Source organism: Canis lupus, chromosome 27, assembly GCF_048164855.1.
Source record: "Canis lupus baileyi chromosome 27, mCanLup2.hap1, whole genome shotgun sequence".
Classification (NCBI taxonomy): domain Eukaryota; kingdom Metazoa; phylum Chordata; class Mammalia; order Carnivora; family Canidae; genus Canis; species Canis lupus.
The window spans coordinates 7370510-7385273 of record NC_132864.1 but is presented as its reverse complement, the minus strand read 5'-3'; the positions used below and the strand labels follow the sequence as shown (position 1 = coordinate 7385273).

At 47.1% G+C, this 14764-nt stretch overlaps 1 protein-coding gene across 3 annotated transcripts in view; it reads left to right on the top strand.

The window, feature by feature from the left end:
• The window catches only part of SFSWAP (splicing factor SWAP), a 69835-nt gene that overhangs the window by 40710 nt on the left and 14361 nt on the right, over positions 1–14764 (top strand). For all 3 annotated transcript variants that reach the window (XM_072802097.1, XM_072802098.1, XM_072802099.1), the window contains exons 13-14: positions 24–214; positions 10073–10338. In XM_072802097.1, the coding sequence (XP_072658198.1) occupies positions 24–214; positions 10073–10338 (457 nt within the window). The remainder of the gene's footprint in view (positions 1–23; positions 215–10072; positions 10339–14764) is intronic.

Sequence of the window (14764 nt, the reverse complement as noted above, 5' to 3'; positions counted from 1 at the left end):
TTCTTCTGTGTTTATTCCTGAAGCAAAGCAAAAGCTGGAGGACCGACTCGCGGCTGCTGCCAGAGAGAAGCTAGCTCAGGCATCTAAGGAATCCAAGGAGAAACAGCTTCAGGCTGAACGTAAAAGGAAAGCAGCTTTATTTTTACAAACCTTAAAAAATCCTCTGCCAGAAGCAGAAATCGGAAAAGTTGAGGAAAATCCTTTCAATGTAGAGGTGAGTTGAAAATCCACATCAGCATTCCAGGTAAAAGCGAGTGAGGGTGGGTGCCTCTGGCCCAGGTGCAGGATGTTAGCAGGCCCTGCTCTTCCCCCATGGGGCTGGCACGCTTCTCTTGCCCCACGGCAGCCTCTGAGGGCTTCCCTGGAAGGAACGTGCATCCGCCTGGGGACATGCTCTGCCAGAGCACTGATATCTTGGGTCCGTATGAACATCAGTAATTAACTTAAATAGCAAAGTAAGATGTGTTCACAGGGAAAAAAATTTTATAAAAAATGTGTTCACGGCCACGTTCTCTGACAAGGAACCAGCCTTCCCAGCTCCTTACTGAGCAAGGGAGTCCACTTAGCCCCATACACGTTTCCTCCCGTACCCCTGGGCTCAGGACAAGGCCTCTCCACGGTCCCCAGCTTGCCCTGCAGTGGTCTTGCCCTGTAACATAGAAGGGGCTATGCTCTTTCACTTTGATCACAGTGATGATTCTGAGAGTCTGGGACCATCACTCATTGCGGATTCGGGCTGTAGGTGGCCACTAGGTCTGTTTGTTAGGTAGGAACCAGCACCCTGCATGCCGGGCTCCTGCCTCCTGCTGCAGGCCAAGCTTGCTGTCTCCCATCTCAGGTTGGTCTGGAGCTCCATCAGGAACAGGCAGAGTCAGACACACCTCCAAGGGAATGCTCATGGCTCCTGGGGGCAGGGGGGCTCTGAGTGGGTGTTGTGTGTCCCTGCACTATTCTGATGCCGTCTGTGCGCTGAGAGGTGTAGGTAGTGGACATCTGCATATGGACGTATGTAACCATTATATTATGTGGTCACATCTGTATTTCCTAACAGTGTTGTGTTTTGTTTTTTTAAAGATTTTTTTTATTTATTCATGATAGACACAGAGAAAGAAAGAGAGGCAGAGACACAGGCAGAGGGAGAAGCAGGCGCCATGCCAGGAGCCCGATGCGGGACTCGATCCCGGGACTCCAGGATCGCGCCCTGGGCCAAAGGCAGGCGCTAAACTGCTGAGCCACCCAAGGATCTCCAACAGTGTTGTGTTTGAATGAAAACTCGATCACAACCAGAATTGTTCATCGTTAATACGCAGTTTTCCCCAGTCTACTGTGTTACCCCTCACAGCTACCAGAATTATTTCCCTAAACATCAGATAGGCTGCAACTTCACTTTTTCCCTGTTGATACATAGATGGCACCTCCCGTCCTTGTTGGTTTTTTTTTTTTTTTAAGATTTTATTTATTTATGAGAGACACAGAGAGAGAGAGGCAGAGACATAGGCAGAGGGAGAAGCAGGCTCCATGTAGGGAGCCTGATGTGGGACTCAATCCTGAGACTCTGGGATCACGACCTGAGCCAAAGGCAAACGCTTAACCGCTGAACTACCCAGGCATCCCACTGTCTTTGTTTTCAGGCATGTGTTCTGAATCTGTAATATGTAGAAATGAGTGTGTATGCTTCTTGTTGAAGTCACTGGATCAGTCTTCTTGCATATCTAGTGGGAAAGATTGTAGCCCCTAAACTATTTCAACAAAAACACAATAGTAGTTAACAGATGGTAATAAATGTCTTTAATTGCTTTGAAACAAAAATACTTTTAATTACATTGGCAATTGTCATAAATGGGATTCAGCCTCCGAGTATTTTAGCCTAAAGCAGCTTCTGGAGACAGGTTACCCTGCCTTCGTGGAATGTTTTGTGCGCACTTCACTTGCGGGTGTTGAATTCTGGCATGCATGGGGCTGTGAGAGCTTTTGGGGCTTGGCCTCCACGTGCCCAGCATGAGGAAAAGGGGGTCAGTCAGCAAAAGTGGATGACACCCCAGGTCTGTGTGAGCAGCTGTATGTATGGAGGGCAGCGTGGGGACACACCTCAAAAGGCCTGGCCCAAATCCTGGCAGGACTTGCTGCAGTTCATCTGCCCCAGGGTGCAGCAGTATCTGCTTTCACTTCTGTTAATGCAGCGCATGCACATGATATAAAACGTTCACATGCGAGGGAGAGGCAGTTTTCCCTGCTTGTATGTTCTTGTTTTACAATTCCTATGGAAATACCGATATCTTACTTATTTTAGGGCTTTTTGTGTAAAATAAACATACGTACGCTTTATCACTTTAAGCCTTTTTAAGCACATAGTTCAGTGACACTGAATACACTCCCATCATGTGCAGCCACCACCATCCACCTCCAGGACATCTTCATCCTCCCAATGAGGTGCTGCCCCCTGAATTGCTGATGACCCAGCGCCTGGCGCCCACACCCATGCTATCCATCCGATCAGCCTGGCTGCTCTCAGGGCCCCGTGGATGAGGAGCCTGACCGTATTGGTTCCTCTGGGACCAGCTTACATCACTTCTCACTACATCCTTTAAGCTGAAGAATGCTCCATTGTATGTGAATGCTGCCTTTTATTTCTTGGGTATTCTCAAGGGAAAACCATCAGTTTCTATGGGTAGACTAAAATATCACAATAATAGGATCACATCCTGTGCGTTATTCTGGCATACGGGTCTTCTCACCTCTTACAGAGCCCATTCCTATCCATGGTGGGGTTGCGCTTGAGTGTTTATTGAGTAAGTAGCTGTCAGCCCTGTGCCAGCCAGTCTGTGGTAGGCATGCAAGCTGTTCATGGGTCTTACCACTAGAACCATGCTGCTTTAGTCTGTTCCTGTGTCCTGTGCACTCACTTCAGTGTGTGTGTCCATGTGGTAAATCCCTGACCGTGGAAATGCTTTTAAAATTTCATGCGCTGCTAAATTAGCCCCTAAAATGATTATAGAAGTTTTTGTCTGTCTCCGGGGGGCCATGAAACCCCTACCAGCCCCATTTGTCAGCAGCCTTTGATTCTTGTCGGTCTGACAGGTTGGGAAGTTTGGTGTTGCCTCTGTTTGTAGCTGTTGGTGACACTGACTGACTTCATGGGCTGCATGGCATTCTGGCCCCTGCCCCCCGAGGGCTACTCTCGTAGCCACCCTCATTTCCCCTGGCTGTCTACCTGACTCTCCTGTGACCAGTATCATAGAAGCTTTTCCTCTTTGTCTGTTGTGGCTTATCCCACTTGCAGCTAGTTCAGCTTGAGGAGCATGTACCAAACCACCTGATCCCTCACCTTTACCCTTGTATCAAAGGCTACCTGGCGAATACACCAGCCTCCACCTGCACCTTGACCCTTTCTGTCCCCTCTGCCCACTGTATGTGAGGAGAGGGCATCTTATAATCAGGCACAAGCTTATGTGACGCTTTAAAGCGTGTTCATCAACATGGACAGGTACTGACCATACGTTGTTAAGCAGTGTGTGAGATACAGAGAAGCATGTATGTGAGTACTACTTAGAAATCCGTGTACACATTGTGGTTTTGGTGTGTGTTCTTGATCCAAAATGAAGAGAAACCAGAGGTCTTAAATTTGAGCCCCTTTGAGTTACCATGTGGTCATTTGTACAGGAACAGCTCATTTAAAAAAAATAATAAAAATAAAATAAATAAATAATAAAAAGGAACAGCTCATTTCAGGACACCCTTTAAACACCAGCAGTTTGTTGAGGTTAACAATCCATAATGATGCCAAGTTTATAGGCCCAGCAAGAGTTCTCAAGGAAATGAGAACAAAGATCAATCTGGCTTCTATTGTACTTGAGGTGCCAGGACCCTTTGGAAGACAAATTAGAAGCCTGTTTCTTATCCAGTGACTACACGATCACATGTGTCCACCAGCATGGTCTTGCAGCACACACAGCAGCTGTGACTAGATGGGAGTGTGGGTGATGCCCTGGGGCCTTGGGAGGTGGAGAGGGGATCTGGGCGGGGCTTTGAGGAACCTTGATAATGCTGAGAGGTGACAAAGTAGAGGGGGCCCTCCAGGGCCAAGGACCTCTGATTGGTGGAGGTGGGCACAGCCCTGTACCCAGGTGTCTGGAGGAGAAGGCACAGTTGGCATGGTGATGCAGCAGCTGTCTGGTGGAACCAGAGTGGGACACAAATGAGGAAGAGCATTTCCATAGGAAGACTGCATTCTGTGTGGACATAGATGACTGGGTAAGACCAAGGTGCCCACCCACAGAACATGCAGCGTCGTCTTAGGAAAAGCATGGGCACTCTGCTCCTGGCTGTGGGCTCGTTTCAGAAGAGGAGCTGCCATGCAGGCAGGACACATTGCTGACGGGCAGTATTAGAGGATGCGCTTCAAAGTCTGAAATCTCAGACTTACAGTAAAATCTGGAGACCTATGCAGAACTGCCTCATTTTTGTAGTTAGTGTAGTGTCATTTCACAAATGAGATTGTGTTTTAAAGTACATGTTCATCTGCTTTGAGCAATTCATTTTCCCCCAGCAGGCCATAATAGTTGTCAGTTTTGTGCTAATTTGTTGGCAAATACTTCATTGTGATCAAAGGACTGACTAGTGTCATTTCCCAATATCCGTAAGTTAGGCAGAGTAAGTTTTTAAATACTCTCATAATTTTCCAAAATTTCACCTTTGATTTCTCCCAAACGCCACTCAGATCAAGTCTGTGTCCTCCCCTCTCCCGTGGTGGTTTGTACTTTGATCATTTTTGCTGGGATATTAATATCCCATCCCAGAAAGGCAGCTCTGCTCGTTTGGTGCTGGTCAGCATGCACGCCAGTGGCTATGCCTCCTGGAGGCATTTCCTTTATTTTGTTTTATTTTATTTTTATTTTATTTCATTTCATTTCATTTCATTTCATTTATAAGAGACGCAGAGAGAGAGACAGAGGGGCAGAGACACACGCAGAGGGAGAAGCAGGCTCCATGCTGGGAGCCTGATGTGGGACTCAGTCCCGGGACTCCAGGATCATGCCCTGGGCCAGAGGCCGGCACTAAACCACTGATCCCCCCAAAGACATTTCCATCAGCCTCTCATTGATGACATGTACAGAGGGTTCGGCCAGGTATCTTCAGACACCAGAGCAAGAGGTGTGGAGCCGCAGGCAAACTCTGTCTTCCAGGGTGCTTGTGTGTGCCATTCATGTTAGCAAGGCAATAAGGACTCTGGTGAAGCCAGAAATAGCATTTATGCGGAGTTGTTTTCAAGGTGCACTGTCCATTATGGTAGCCTCCAGCTACCCATGGTTAATTTAAATGTAACTTAATAAAGATTAAATAGGGGCGCCCGGGTGGCTCATTTGGTTAAATGCCTGCCTTCAGCTCAGGTCATGATATCGGGGTCCTAGGTTCAGCCCCGCATTGGATTGGGCTCCCTGCCCAGCGGGGAGTCTGCTTCTCCCTCTGCCTCTCCCACTCCAGCTTGTGCATGTGCATGCACACTCTTTCTCTCTCTCTAAAATAAATAGGTAAAATCTTTTTTCATTACATAAAATTCAAAATTCAGGTCCTTAGTCATACTAGCCACATTTCGGGTGCCCCAGGAGCCACTTGTGCCCAGTAGCTAACTACAGTGGACGGACAGCACAGGCACAGAATGCTTCCATTGTTGCCACAAAGTACAGAGTAAATAGTGAATTGGGTATTAATTTTATTTTCTAGTGCTTTGAAAGTCTGGATTGCTGTACTGGTCAGGCTTTAATTTCACAAGTCAGTTTCTGCCCCCACATGGCTTAAGGAAAACCAGTAGAGAGAGGGGCTTACATTCTGAGCTCTGAGGGTGGTATAGCTCACTCGGGGCTCAAAAGGTGTCTCAAGGATTCATCTCCAGGTACAGCTTCCCCTGGCCAGCTGTGTCCTCCCACTGTGCTGCCTGCAGCCCCTGACTCCCCTCATCACCCACTAAGAAGGAAGTCCTGAACAGCTTGCTTCTTCCTGAATGTGGCATGATGACCAGGGAGGTGACACACCCTGGTCTGTCTCCTGCTCAGATAGAGAGCACTTCCTCTGGAATTCATGGATTAAGGGGGCAGACAGGGCCATTGCCCCCACAGATAGTATTTACACAAGTAGGGAAGCAGGTTTCCAATGCACTTGTCCAAACATCTTATTTCCGTTAATAGTTTGGCAGCCCAGTTGTTATCATGGGTCCACAAGACATACTTCTCTCTATAGTCCTTGAATCCTGTCTTGCCGTGTAGCAGGAATCCCTCCAGGGTAGTTGGAGAGGCTGGTGATGCACTCTTGTCCCTTAGCAAGTGATAGGAGTACCTGCCCTTCTGTTCGCATGACTAGAGCCTCAGGCCTCTGCCTAGACCTTCCGAACCACCCCTTCATCACCATCATCCTGTTCATGCAGAACAGCCATGGCCCATAAATCTCTCGAGATGGTACATCTTTGAGCTTGGTACTAGCACTTGCTTGCAGGGGGAGGCATAACTATGGCTTAATTCAGCTCCTTCCCAGGCTGCTGGTGACCTGCATGAGGGTCATGACCAAGCCTACTCCTTCCCTGCAGAACACAGCTCATCACATGGTGATGGGGTTGTGGGAAGGTCAGGGCCTCTTTACCTTCCCAAGTACGTGGCAGCCACTCAGCTTCAAAAGTGGCAGAGGTGTGGAGGGAGGGCACCAGGTACTTGTGCCCTGGGACTAGCTGCTGGATGGCAGTAACTGGGCAGGTGGTATTTGTTACCTTTTGTTTTGTTTGTTAAGTCTAATTGCTGAATTTCTAAGTATTCTCTTGGTACTTTAAGCTGGGGTCATCACAACCCTTAGTTCATTTGGGGAAAGCCCTCCCCCCATTGTTGCTGATTTTCTCTTTAATGGTGAACAATAATCATCAGAATAAATAGATCCCATGACTCGATTACAATTTCTGTTTTGAAAATGTTGCTTTAGGGACACCTGGGTGGCTCAGTGGTTGAGCATTTGCCTTCAGCTCAGGTCATGAGTCCCGGAATTCCGGGATTGAGTCCCACATTGGGCTTCCTGCATGGAGCCTGCTTCTCCCTCTTCCTAAGTCTCTGCCTCTCTCTGCATGTCTCTCATGAATAAATAAATAAAATCTTAAAAAAAAAAAAAAAGTTGGTTTAATTACCCGTTGCCTCAAATGGAGTACTAAACTTCACCCACTGTGAAGCATCGCTAATGACAGGCAGTATGTTGAGATGAAGACAGAGAAGCAGTACTAAGTTCAGAGATGGGAGCTGCCAGGTTGGCAGTAAAAATGTAAATAGAAATTCAGCCCATGGGGCGCCTGGGTAGCTTCGTCGGTGAAGCCTCTGCCTTCAGCTCAGGTCATGATCCTGGGATCGAGTCCTGCATTTGGCTCCCTGCTCCCCTTCTCCCTCTGCCCCTCCCCCGCTTGTGCTTGCATGCACACACGCTCTGCCTCTCAAATAAGCGAATAAAATCTTGTTTAAAAAAAAGGAAAGAAACAAACTCATCTTGAGAGCCACGGCACACACTTTGTGCTTCAGGCTGCACTGCAGCCCTTTCCCTCATTCCAGTGGCCAATGGCCATGTCCCTAGTGAGTGCCATGGTTCTGTCCCGTAGAAGTACAGAGGGAGAGTCCTGAGAGAGATGCAGCCCTGGGTTTCCCTGGGAGTCCCAGGGCCTCCTTTGCTGGTCTCAGGAAGGACCAGAGGTGGCTCCACTGCACTCCTTCCTCTGCTTGTGGCGTCAACACTCATTTGGCTTTCACAGGGGGCTTGCATGCCATCTCTGGGTGCTGGGTTTGTCCCCAGCTTCAGTCTTGCCTTTCTTGCAACGTGAGTCCCTAATTCATTGGGAGTTTTTAAAACTACCCCAAGCTGATTTTCCTGCTGCGCAGCAGCTGAGTTCTCCCTCACTCTGCATACCTGTACCATGCCCACAGCACCAGGCGGGGGCTGGGTGGCCTCCCTTTCCTCAGCCTCTATAAAGCTGCAGAGCTTCCTGCACTGGGTTGGGGTGTCGTGTAATCTGTCACGGACAAGTCTTGACCAGTGCCTGAGCCCAACTGAGTGTTCTCAGACATGGAGGTCAATTTCCTGTCTAGGGTTGAGATGGGCACCCTGAGCCAGTTTAGGCCAAGCTTTAGAGACAAGCCCACAGTGCTGCTGCCATGGAAGGTGGGGAGTGAGGACCAGAACAGGTGCCATGCAAGGTCTTTGCCCTCTTCCTGCTGGCTTCCGTTACTGTGTTACCATGGGTGGAAGAAACTGCTTGGGACAGGGCACTTTGTGAACAGGACATGTTCTCGAGCATCTCAGTCTTGCTGGCTTGTACATATGCCCCCTTTGGGCCTCTGCTCACAGAAGGGCAGGTGGGAGAGAGTGACATGAACATCAGCAGGAAGTGGGGACATGGCCAAGGGGTGAGCACATCTCCATTTGATGAGCACCTTGCTTTTTTTTCTCAAAGCCAAAAAAAGTGTAGCTTTAGCAGGAAGCACTGTCCCCTCATCCAGCAGGCCTTGTCCACATGGACCACAGGAACCCAGGGAAAGGAAGGGAGCAGTTGCACAATCCCACAGACCCTGTCCCACAGGCACACCCCTCCCTCTAGTTCAGCACCAGCCTTGAGCTATTCCAAATGCAGAGTCTCAGTATGTCTTGCAGTGTGTAGTGTTTAATGGCTGCTGGTAAAGCTCACTTAAAGTGAATTGAGGAGTGACCTTCTCAGGGACAACAGGCAAACAGCATGTGGGATGGTGTTGGGGGTTCGGGTTTTGGTGGGGTTTGAGGTTTTTTGTTTTTTTGTAAACTCATTATTTTATAATGTGATGTGGGCAAATGTTAATGTCAGTGGAGGTCGGATTACCACCTCATTTTTAAAGGTTGAGCACTCTTTCACTGTCCAGATGCACCCTGTGAAACCGCCTTTGACGGTCATTTGGGTGGTTTGAAGGTCTTGGTCATTACAGAGTAGTGTAGCACAAGACCTCGGGCATGCATCCTGCACACTTTGGATGAGTGCTCTTTAGAAGAAATTCCTGAAACTGGCATTGCCCTGGATAATGCTCACAGCTGATCAGCTACCCACCTCTGAGTCTGTGTGCTGGAGTTCCCACTGTGGGGATTCAGGGTGAGCGGCCCCTCTGTGTGTTTCCTGTGGATGAAGGGGTTTATGGTGAACGATCATTGAGTGCAGAAGTGTGCAGTGTGCTAAATCAGCATGTGCAGACTGGGTCGTGGCCATGGACTCACCTAGTTAAGGACTGCCACGTGTGCATTGTTTTCCCTGACGTTACTGAGCTGTGACTGGCGCGCAGCACCATGTGCATGAGATCCACGACATGATTACTTCACTTAGGTGTATTGCAAAGAGATGACCACAGGGTTTAGTTAATATCCCTCAACTCACACAGGTACAGGAAGGAAAGAAGGAAGGTTTTTCCTTTTGACAAAGTTTTAAAAATCAAACAGGAGGGATCCCTGGGTGGCGCAGCGGTTTAGCGCCTGCCTTTGGCCCAGGACACGATCCTGGAGACCCAGGATCGAATCCCACGTCGGGCTCCCGGTGCATGGAGCCTGCTTCTCCCTCTGCCTGTGTCTCTGCCTCTCTCTCTCTCTCTCTCTCTCTGTGTGACTATCATAAATAAATAAAAATTAAAAAAAAAAAAAAACAGGAACCTCTTCTGGTTCAAGGCTTTTTTAAAAAATTATTTTCAGATTGATAGATTCATAAAAGCATAATGCTGGAGGTTTGAAAATGTCTCTATCCCTGGAAAGTCACAATTATTTTTGAAGGAACAAGCACGGCTTTTTTCCTGACACCGTGTCCCTGGTACCACATTCGCTTCATCAGGTCGAGCGCTGCCGGCGGGGGAAATCGTCATGTATACTCCTGGTATCTGCAAAGCCACCACTTCTGCAGAGATACGAGGGCAGTATTTTAGAGATGTGGTCCTAACACACGTTGGTGCATTAAAGTGTGTGAAGGCCCCAAAGTAGAAATTGTATGTATGTGCATTTTAAAATGTCCTATTTTCCCTCTTAACATTCAGATGTTTGCTTCTGTTCCCAGGAAGCCAGTGTTGTGCCCTGTCCTCTACTGGCTGGAGGCAGACCTCAGCCAGCTTCAGATGTTAAAGCCCCAGAAGGACCCTCCAGCAAAAGTAAAGACCCACCAAGAGAAGAGGAGAAAGAGAGAAAGAAAAAGAAGCATAAAAAGCGTTCTCGAACAAGGTCACGCTCCCCCAAGTACCACTCGTCATCCAAGTCCAGGCCCAGGTCCCACTCAAAAGCAAAGCACTGTCTCCCCAGCGCCTATCGGACAGCACGACGCTCCAGGTGGGTGCGCTGGGCGCCCGTGGTACAGGCCTGACGTGGGTGCTGGGCCCTCCTTCCCCGGCGAGGTGGGGGCAAGTGCAGACCTTGGGAATGCTTGCATGCAGATGCAGCTTGCAGACCCAAATGGCGTCTTTTCAGGTTGTTTTTTATTTTCATTTCATTTCCTTTTTTTCTTATTTATTTATTTATTCATTCATTCATTCATTCATTCATTCATTCATGAGAGACAGAGAGGCAGAGACATAGGCAGAGGGAGAAGCAGGCTCCCTGCGGGGAGCTGATGGAGGACTTGATCCCAGGACCCCCGATCACTCCCTGAACCAAAGGCAGATGCTCAACCACTGAGCCTCACAGGTGTCCCTATTTTCATTTCTAAGGCTCATCAACTATGGTCCAATTTTTTAAAAACAGAATATGTTTTAATAGATCTTGGAGGCAAGTCTAGCACATGTGTTCACTATCTGACTCACAAGGGTGGCATGTCCTGTCTTGTTGGAGTGGCCTTTCCCGTGCACATTCCCTTTACACGCATGCACATTGTGACAGAAGAAAGTGTGACCATGTGGGCTGTGCGCAGCTCCTCTGCACAGTGTCCATGGGAGCACCCACCTTTTCCCTCCATCGATTTCCCTATGGCCTCCCGTAGGAGGGCTGTTACTGGCCGCCTGAGAGAGCAGATGAAGACTTGAGGCCACAGATATAAACACATCCCCTAAAGGATCACAGAGTTCACTGCTCAGTGAGGCAATTCCATTTTGTTTCAGGTAACTGGCTTGCAGGAGGTTTGAAAAGTAAACATCTGGTTTTAAAACCTGCATCATGCATTGCGATCTATTACTAAGTATTGAGTGTACTCTGCCGGCTTTCTCTCTGGTGCATCACTTGGACTCCTGGGATCCCGTGTTTCTTCTGTAATTGGTGCTGGTTCCCCTTTCCCTGGGAAAGTGCAGATACCCTGCACTTTCTGTATTTAAAACGCATTCATCTATGAATATATCCTAAAAACAACAGGCTTTCCCTGTTTTTACCCAGACTGGACCTCAAAGGCTTTACAAGCATTGACACTTACCTATCAATAGTGAAATTGGATTTGCCTCCACGTAAAAACACTTGATCCTTGAGTGTCTGCAATTTTAACACTTTAGAAGTTCCATCATGACAGGCACACACCCCACACAGACACATACATGTGCACATACCGTACATATGCACATGCAGACACACACCCACACACCTTGCTGTTTTGTTTTGTTTTGTTTTTTAAGATTTTATTTATTTATTCATGAGAGACAGAGAGAGAGAGAGGCAGAGACACAGACAGAGGGAGAAGCAGGCTCCATGCAGGGAGCCCAATGTGGGACTCGATCCCAGGTCTCCAGGATCACACCCTGGGCTGAAGGCGTTGCTAAACTGCTGAGCCACCAGGGCTGCCCCACCTTGCTGTTTTTTAATTAAATGAACAACTTTGCTGATACAGTTTCAATTTTGGAAGCTCCCAGGAATTTATATATAAACATCAAAACATTTTAAAGTTTCTTTTTTGATAGTTTCTTACATTATCATGTAATGGACATAAGTAACATAGGCCCACATGAGCCCTCTGAGCAATAACGTGCACAGTAAACTCCAGCCAGCTGTCCTTCACTGCAGGACTCTAGCAAAAGAGACCATAATTCCCTCCTAATCCCTAGTCTGGGGCCTGGCAACGATGAAAGCGCCTCACCTCACATCTTCAGTGTGATAGGAGTTCTGTTCTGACATTGATGTTCAACAAGTACAGTGTGAAGTATGGCCCATCCCCAGGGGTGAGGAGGACAGCATACTGGCCACAAACATTTCCCCATATTGTTCTCTTTTCAAGTGGAATGCTCGTCTAACACTTGGAATTTTAAGATTCTAGGTTTTATGTTCTTTTTATTGACTATAACAGAGTAAGTCATTTTATATGTTATTTTAAGACTTTTTATATAATGGGGGGGGGTGTTTGTTTTTTAAGATTTTATTCATGAGAGACACAGAGAGAGAGGCAGATACACAGGCAGAGGGAGAAGCAGGCTCCCTGCAAGGGAGGATCCGGATCCCAGGATCATGTCCTGAGCCAAAGGCAGACGCTCAACCCCTGAGCTACCCAGGTGTCCCTTGTTTTTGTTTTTTGAGAGAGGAAGAGGAGGAACAGAGGGAGAGAGAAAGAGAATCCCAAGCAGCTCCGCACCCAGAGCAGGCCCCACAAGGGGCGTGACCTCACAACCCCCCCGCCCCCGCCATCATGACCTGGGCTGACTGAGCCACCCAGGCATCCCTAAATGTTTTAAAAAGATTCAGAGCTATGTATTTTATACACAAATAATATTTTATATTTTTCTGTATGTTTAGTACTGACAAATGCCAGAAGCAAAATCCTCATCTTTAGTGTGTAACCTTGAGTTACAAGAAGAAATTAAGTTTAAAATGTTCTGTGTATGAGTTCTGTGGTGGCAAACCTCCAGCTTCACCCTAATTTGACCTACAGTTAAAATTAGCTGTCCGGGAATGGGTGACAGGCACTGAGGGGGGCACTTGACAGGATGAGCACTGGGTGTTATTCTGTATGTTGGTAAATTGAACACCAATAAAAAATAAATTTATTATAAAAAAATAATAAAATGAAAAAAAAATTACCTGTCAGGAGAGCTGAGTTTATAACTCTCCGAGTGTTTCAGTCCCAGGGGCTGACTGTAGTTACGAAAGCTACTTCTCAGTTCAGTGGCAGTCAGATCTCCGGTATCCGATGTTGCCGTTCATGTTGGATATCAAGCCAAAGTGCAACTTCATCATAAGATAATAAAAATTATGACACAAACCTTCAAAGTGTTTGGTCTTCCATGATGTTTTGCCTTGAAAGCTCATATGTAGCGATGCTTTTTGAAGCCAGAGCCTGGGACTGAAAGGAGAAACCAGTTGGCCTTTGGCCCAGGGATGGCTCCTTCTACGGGTCGTGGCTCAGAACAGCATGTCTGCTTTGTTTGGTAACGCTGCGTGTTTTCCTAAGCAGCTGTAGACCTGCTTTCTCAGTCTAGGCTCTGCCAGTGCTGATAACTTCCTGGGCCCCAGGGGACTTACCCTGCAGCAGGTTCAAACCGAGAGTGGTTGGTATTCTCGGCAAATGAATAGTTGACATGTGAAAAATTTGGTTTTAAGCAAACATTGAAAACCTCAAAAAAAACATTGAGGTTGCTAATGATGCTGTTATAAATTTTTCTTTAACTCTGTCTTTTCAGATAGAATTACCCATTACAGACATAATATGTGCATAGGTCCTAATGAGATTTGTTTCTTAGGCCTGACACACAACTTAAATCAATTGTTTTAAAAAAAAAGATTCCTAAAAAAAAAAAAAAAAAAAAGATTCCTGCCAGCTCCAAGCAAAATGCACATTTGTTAATATTTGTACTTGTAGGGTTCTGTGTTTGAAATGTATATTCTTTTATGTGTTAAATTACTGAAGTGCCTTGTAGGATGTAGAAAGTTAGGGTTAGAACACCCTTTCCTAGCAGAAGTGATCTCTCTGTGAACATAGGTAATGTCTGCGTGTCTGCAGTCCAAGAAGCCAGTTTGTCCTAGGTGTAGGTTGGTGACTCTAGGTCTCCAGAGGTGACCTGGTCATAGAAGAACCTTCAGTTCTAGAAATCAGTATGGTGCTTCTCAGAAAGCACAGTGAGGGATCCCTGGGTGGCGCAGTGGTTTGGCGCCTGCCTTTGGCCCAGGGCGCGATCCTGGAGACCCGGGATCAAATCCCACGTCGGGCTCCCGGTGCATGGAGCCTGCTTCTCCCTCTGCCTGTGTCTCTGCCTCTCTCTCTTTCTCTCTGTATGACTATCATAAATAAATAAAAAATTAAAAAAAAAAAAGAAAGCACAGTGATTACCACACAGTGTTTAGTGTCTTTTAAACCAATATTAAAGTGTAAGACTTTTTTTCCTCTGGTTTTTTTTTTCTTTCTTTTTTTTTTTTTTTTTTGAAGATTAATTTATTAGAACGGACATGCAAGGCAGGGAGGGGCAGAGAGAGAGGGAGAGAAACTCTCACAGAGCCTGATGCAGGGCTCAATCTCATGACCCTGAGATCAGGACTTAAACCAAAATCAAGAATTGAACGTTCAACCTACTGAGCCACCCCAGGGCCCCACTCTGTGTTTTATGTTTATATCTCACTAGGTTCTGTGCCATAAATGGAATGAAGAAGTATTTATGCCGTTCATTATCACCTAAAAATTCAGCTTTAATAGTTCAGGTCTTTTTAAAATCTTGTAAGACTAAAGCTTGAAATTAGGTTTCCTTTAAGAATATTTTATAAGGTTGCGGGCAGCCCCAGTGGCGCAGCAGTTTGGCGCCGCCTGCAGCCTGGAGTGTGATCCTGGAGACCTGGGATCGAGTCCCACGTTGGGCTC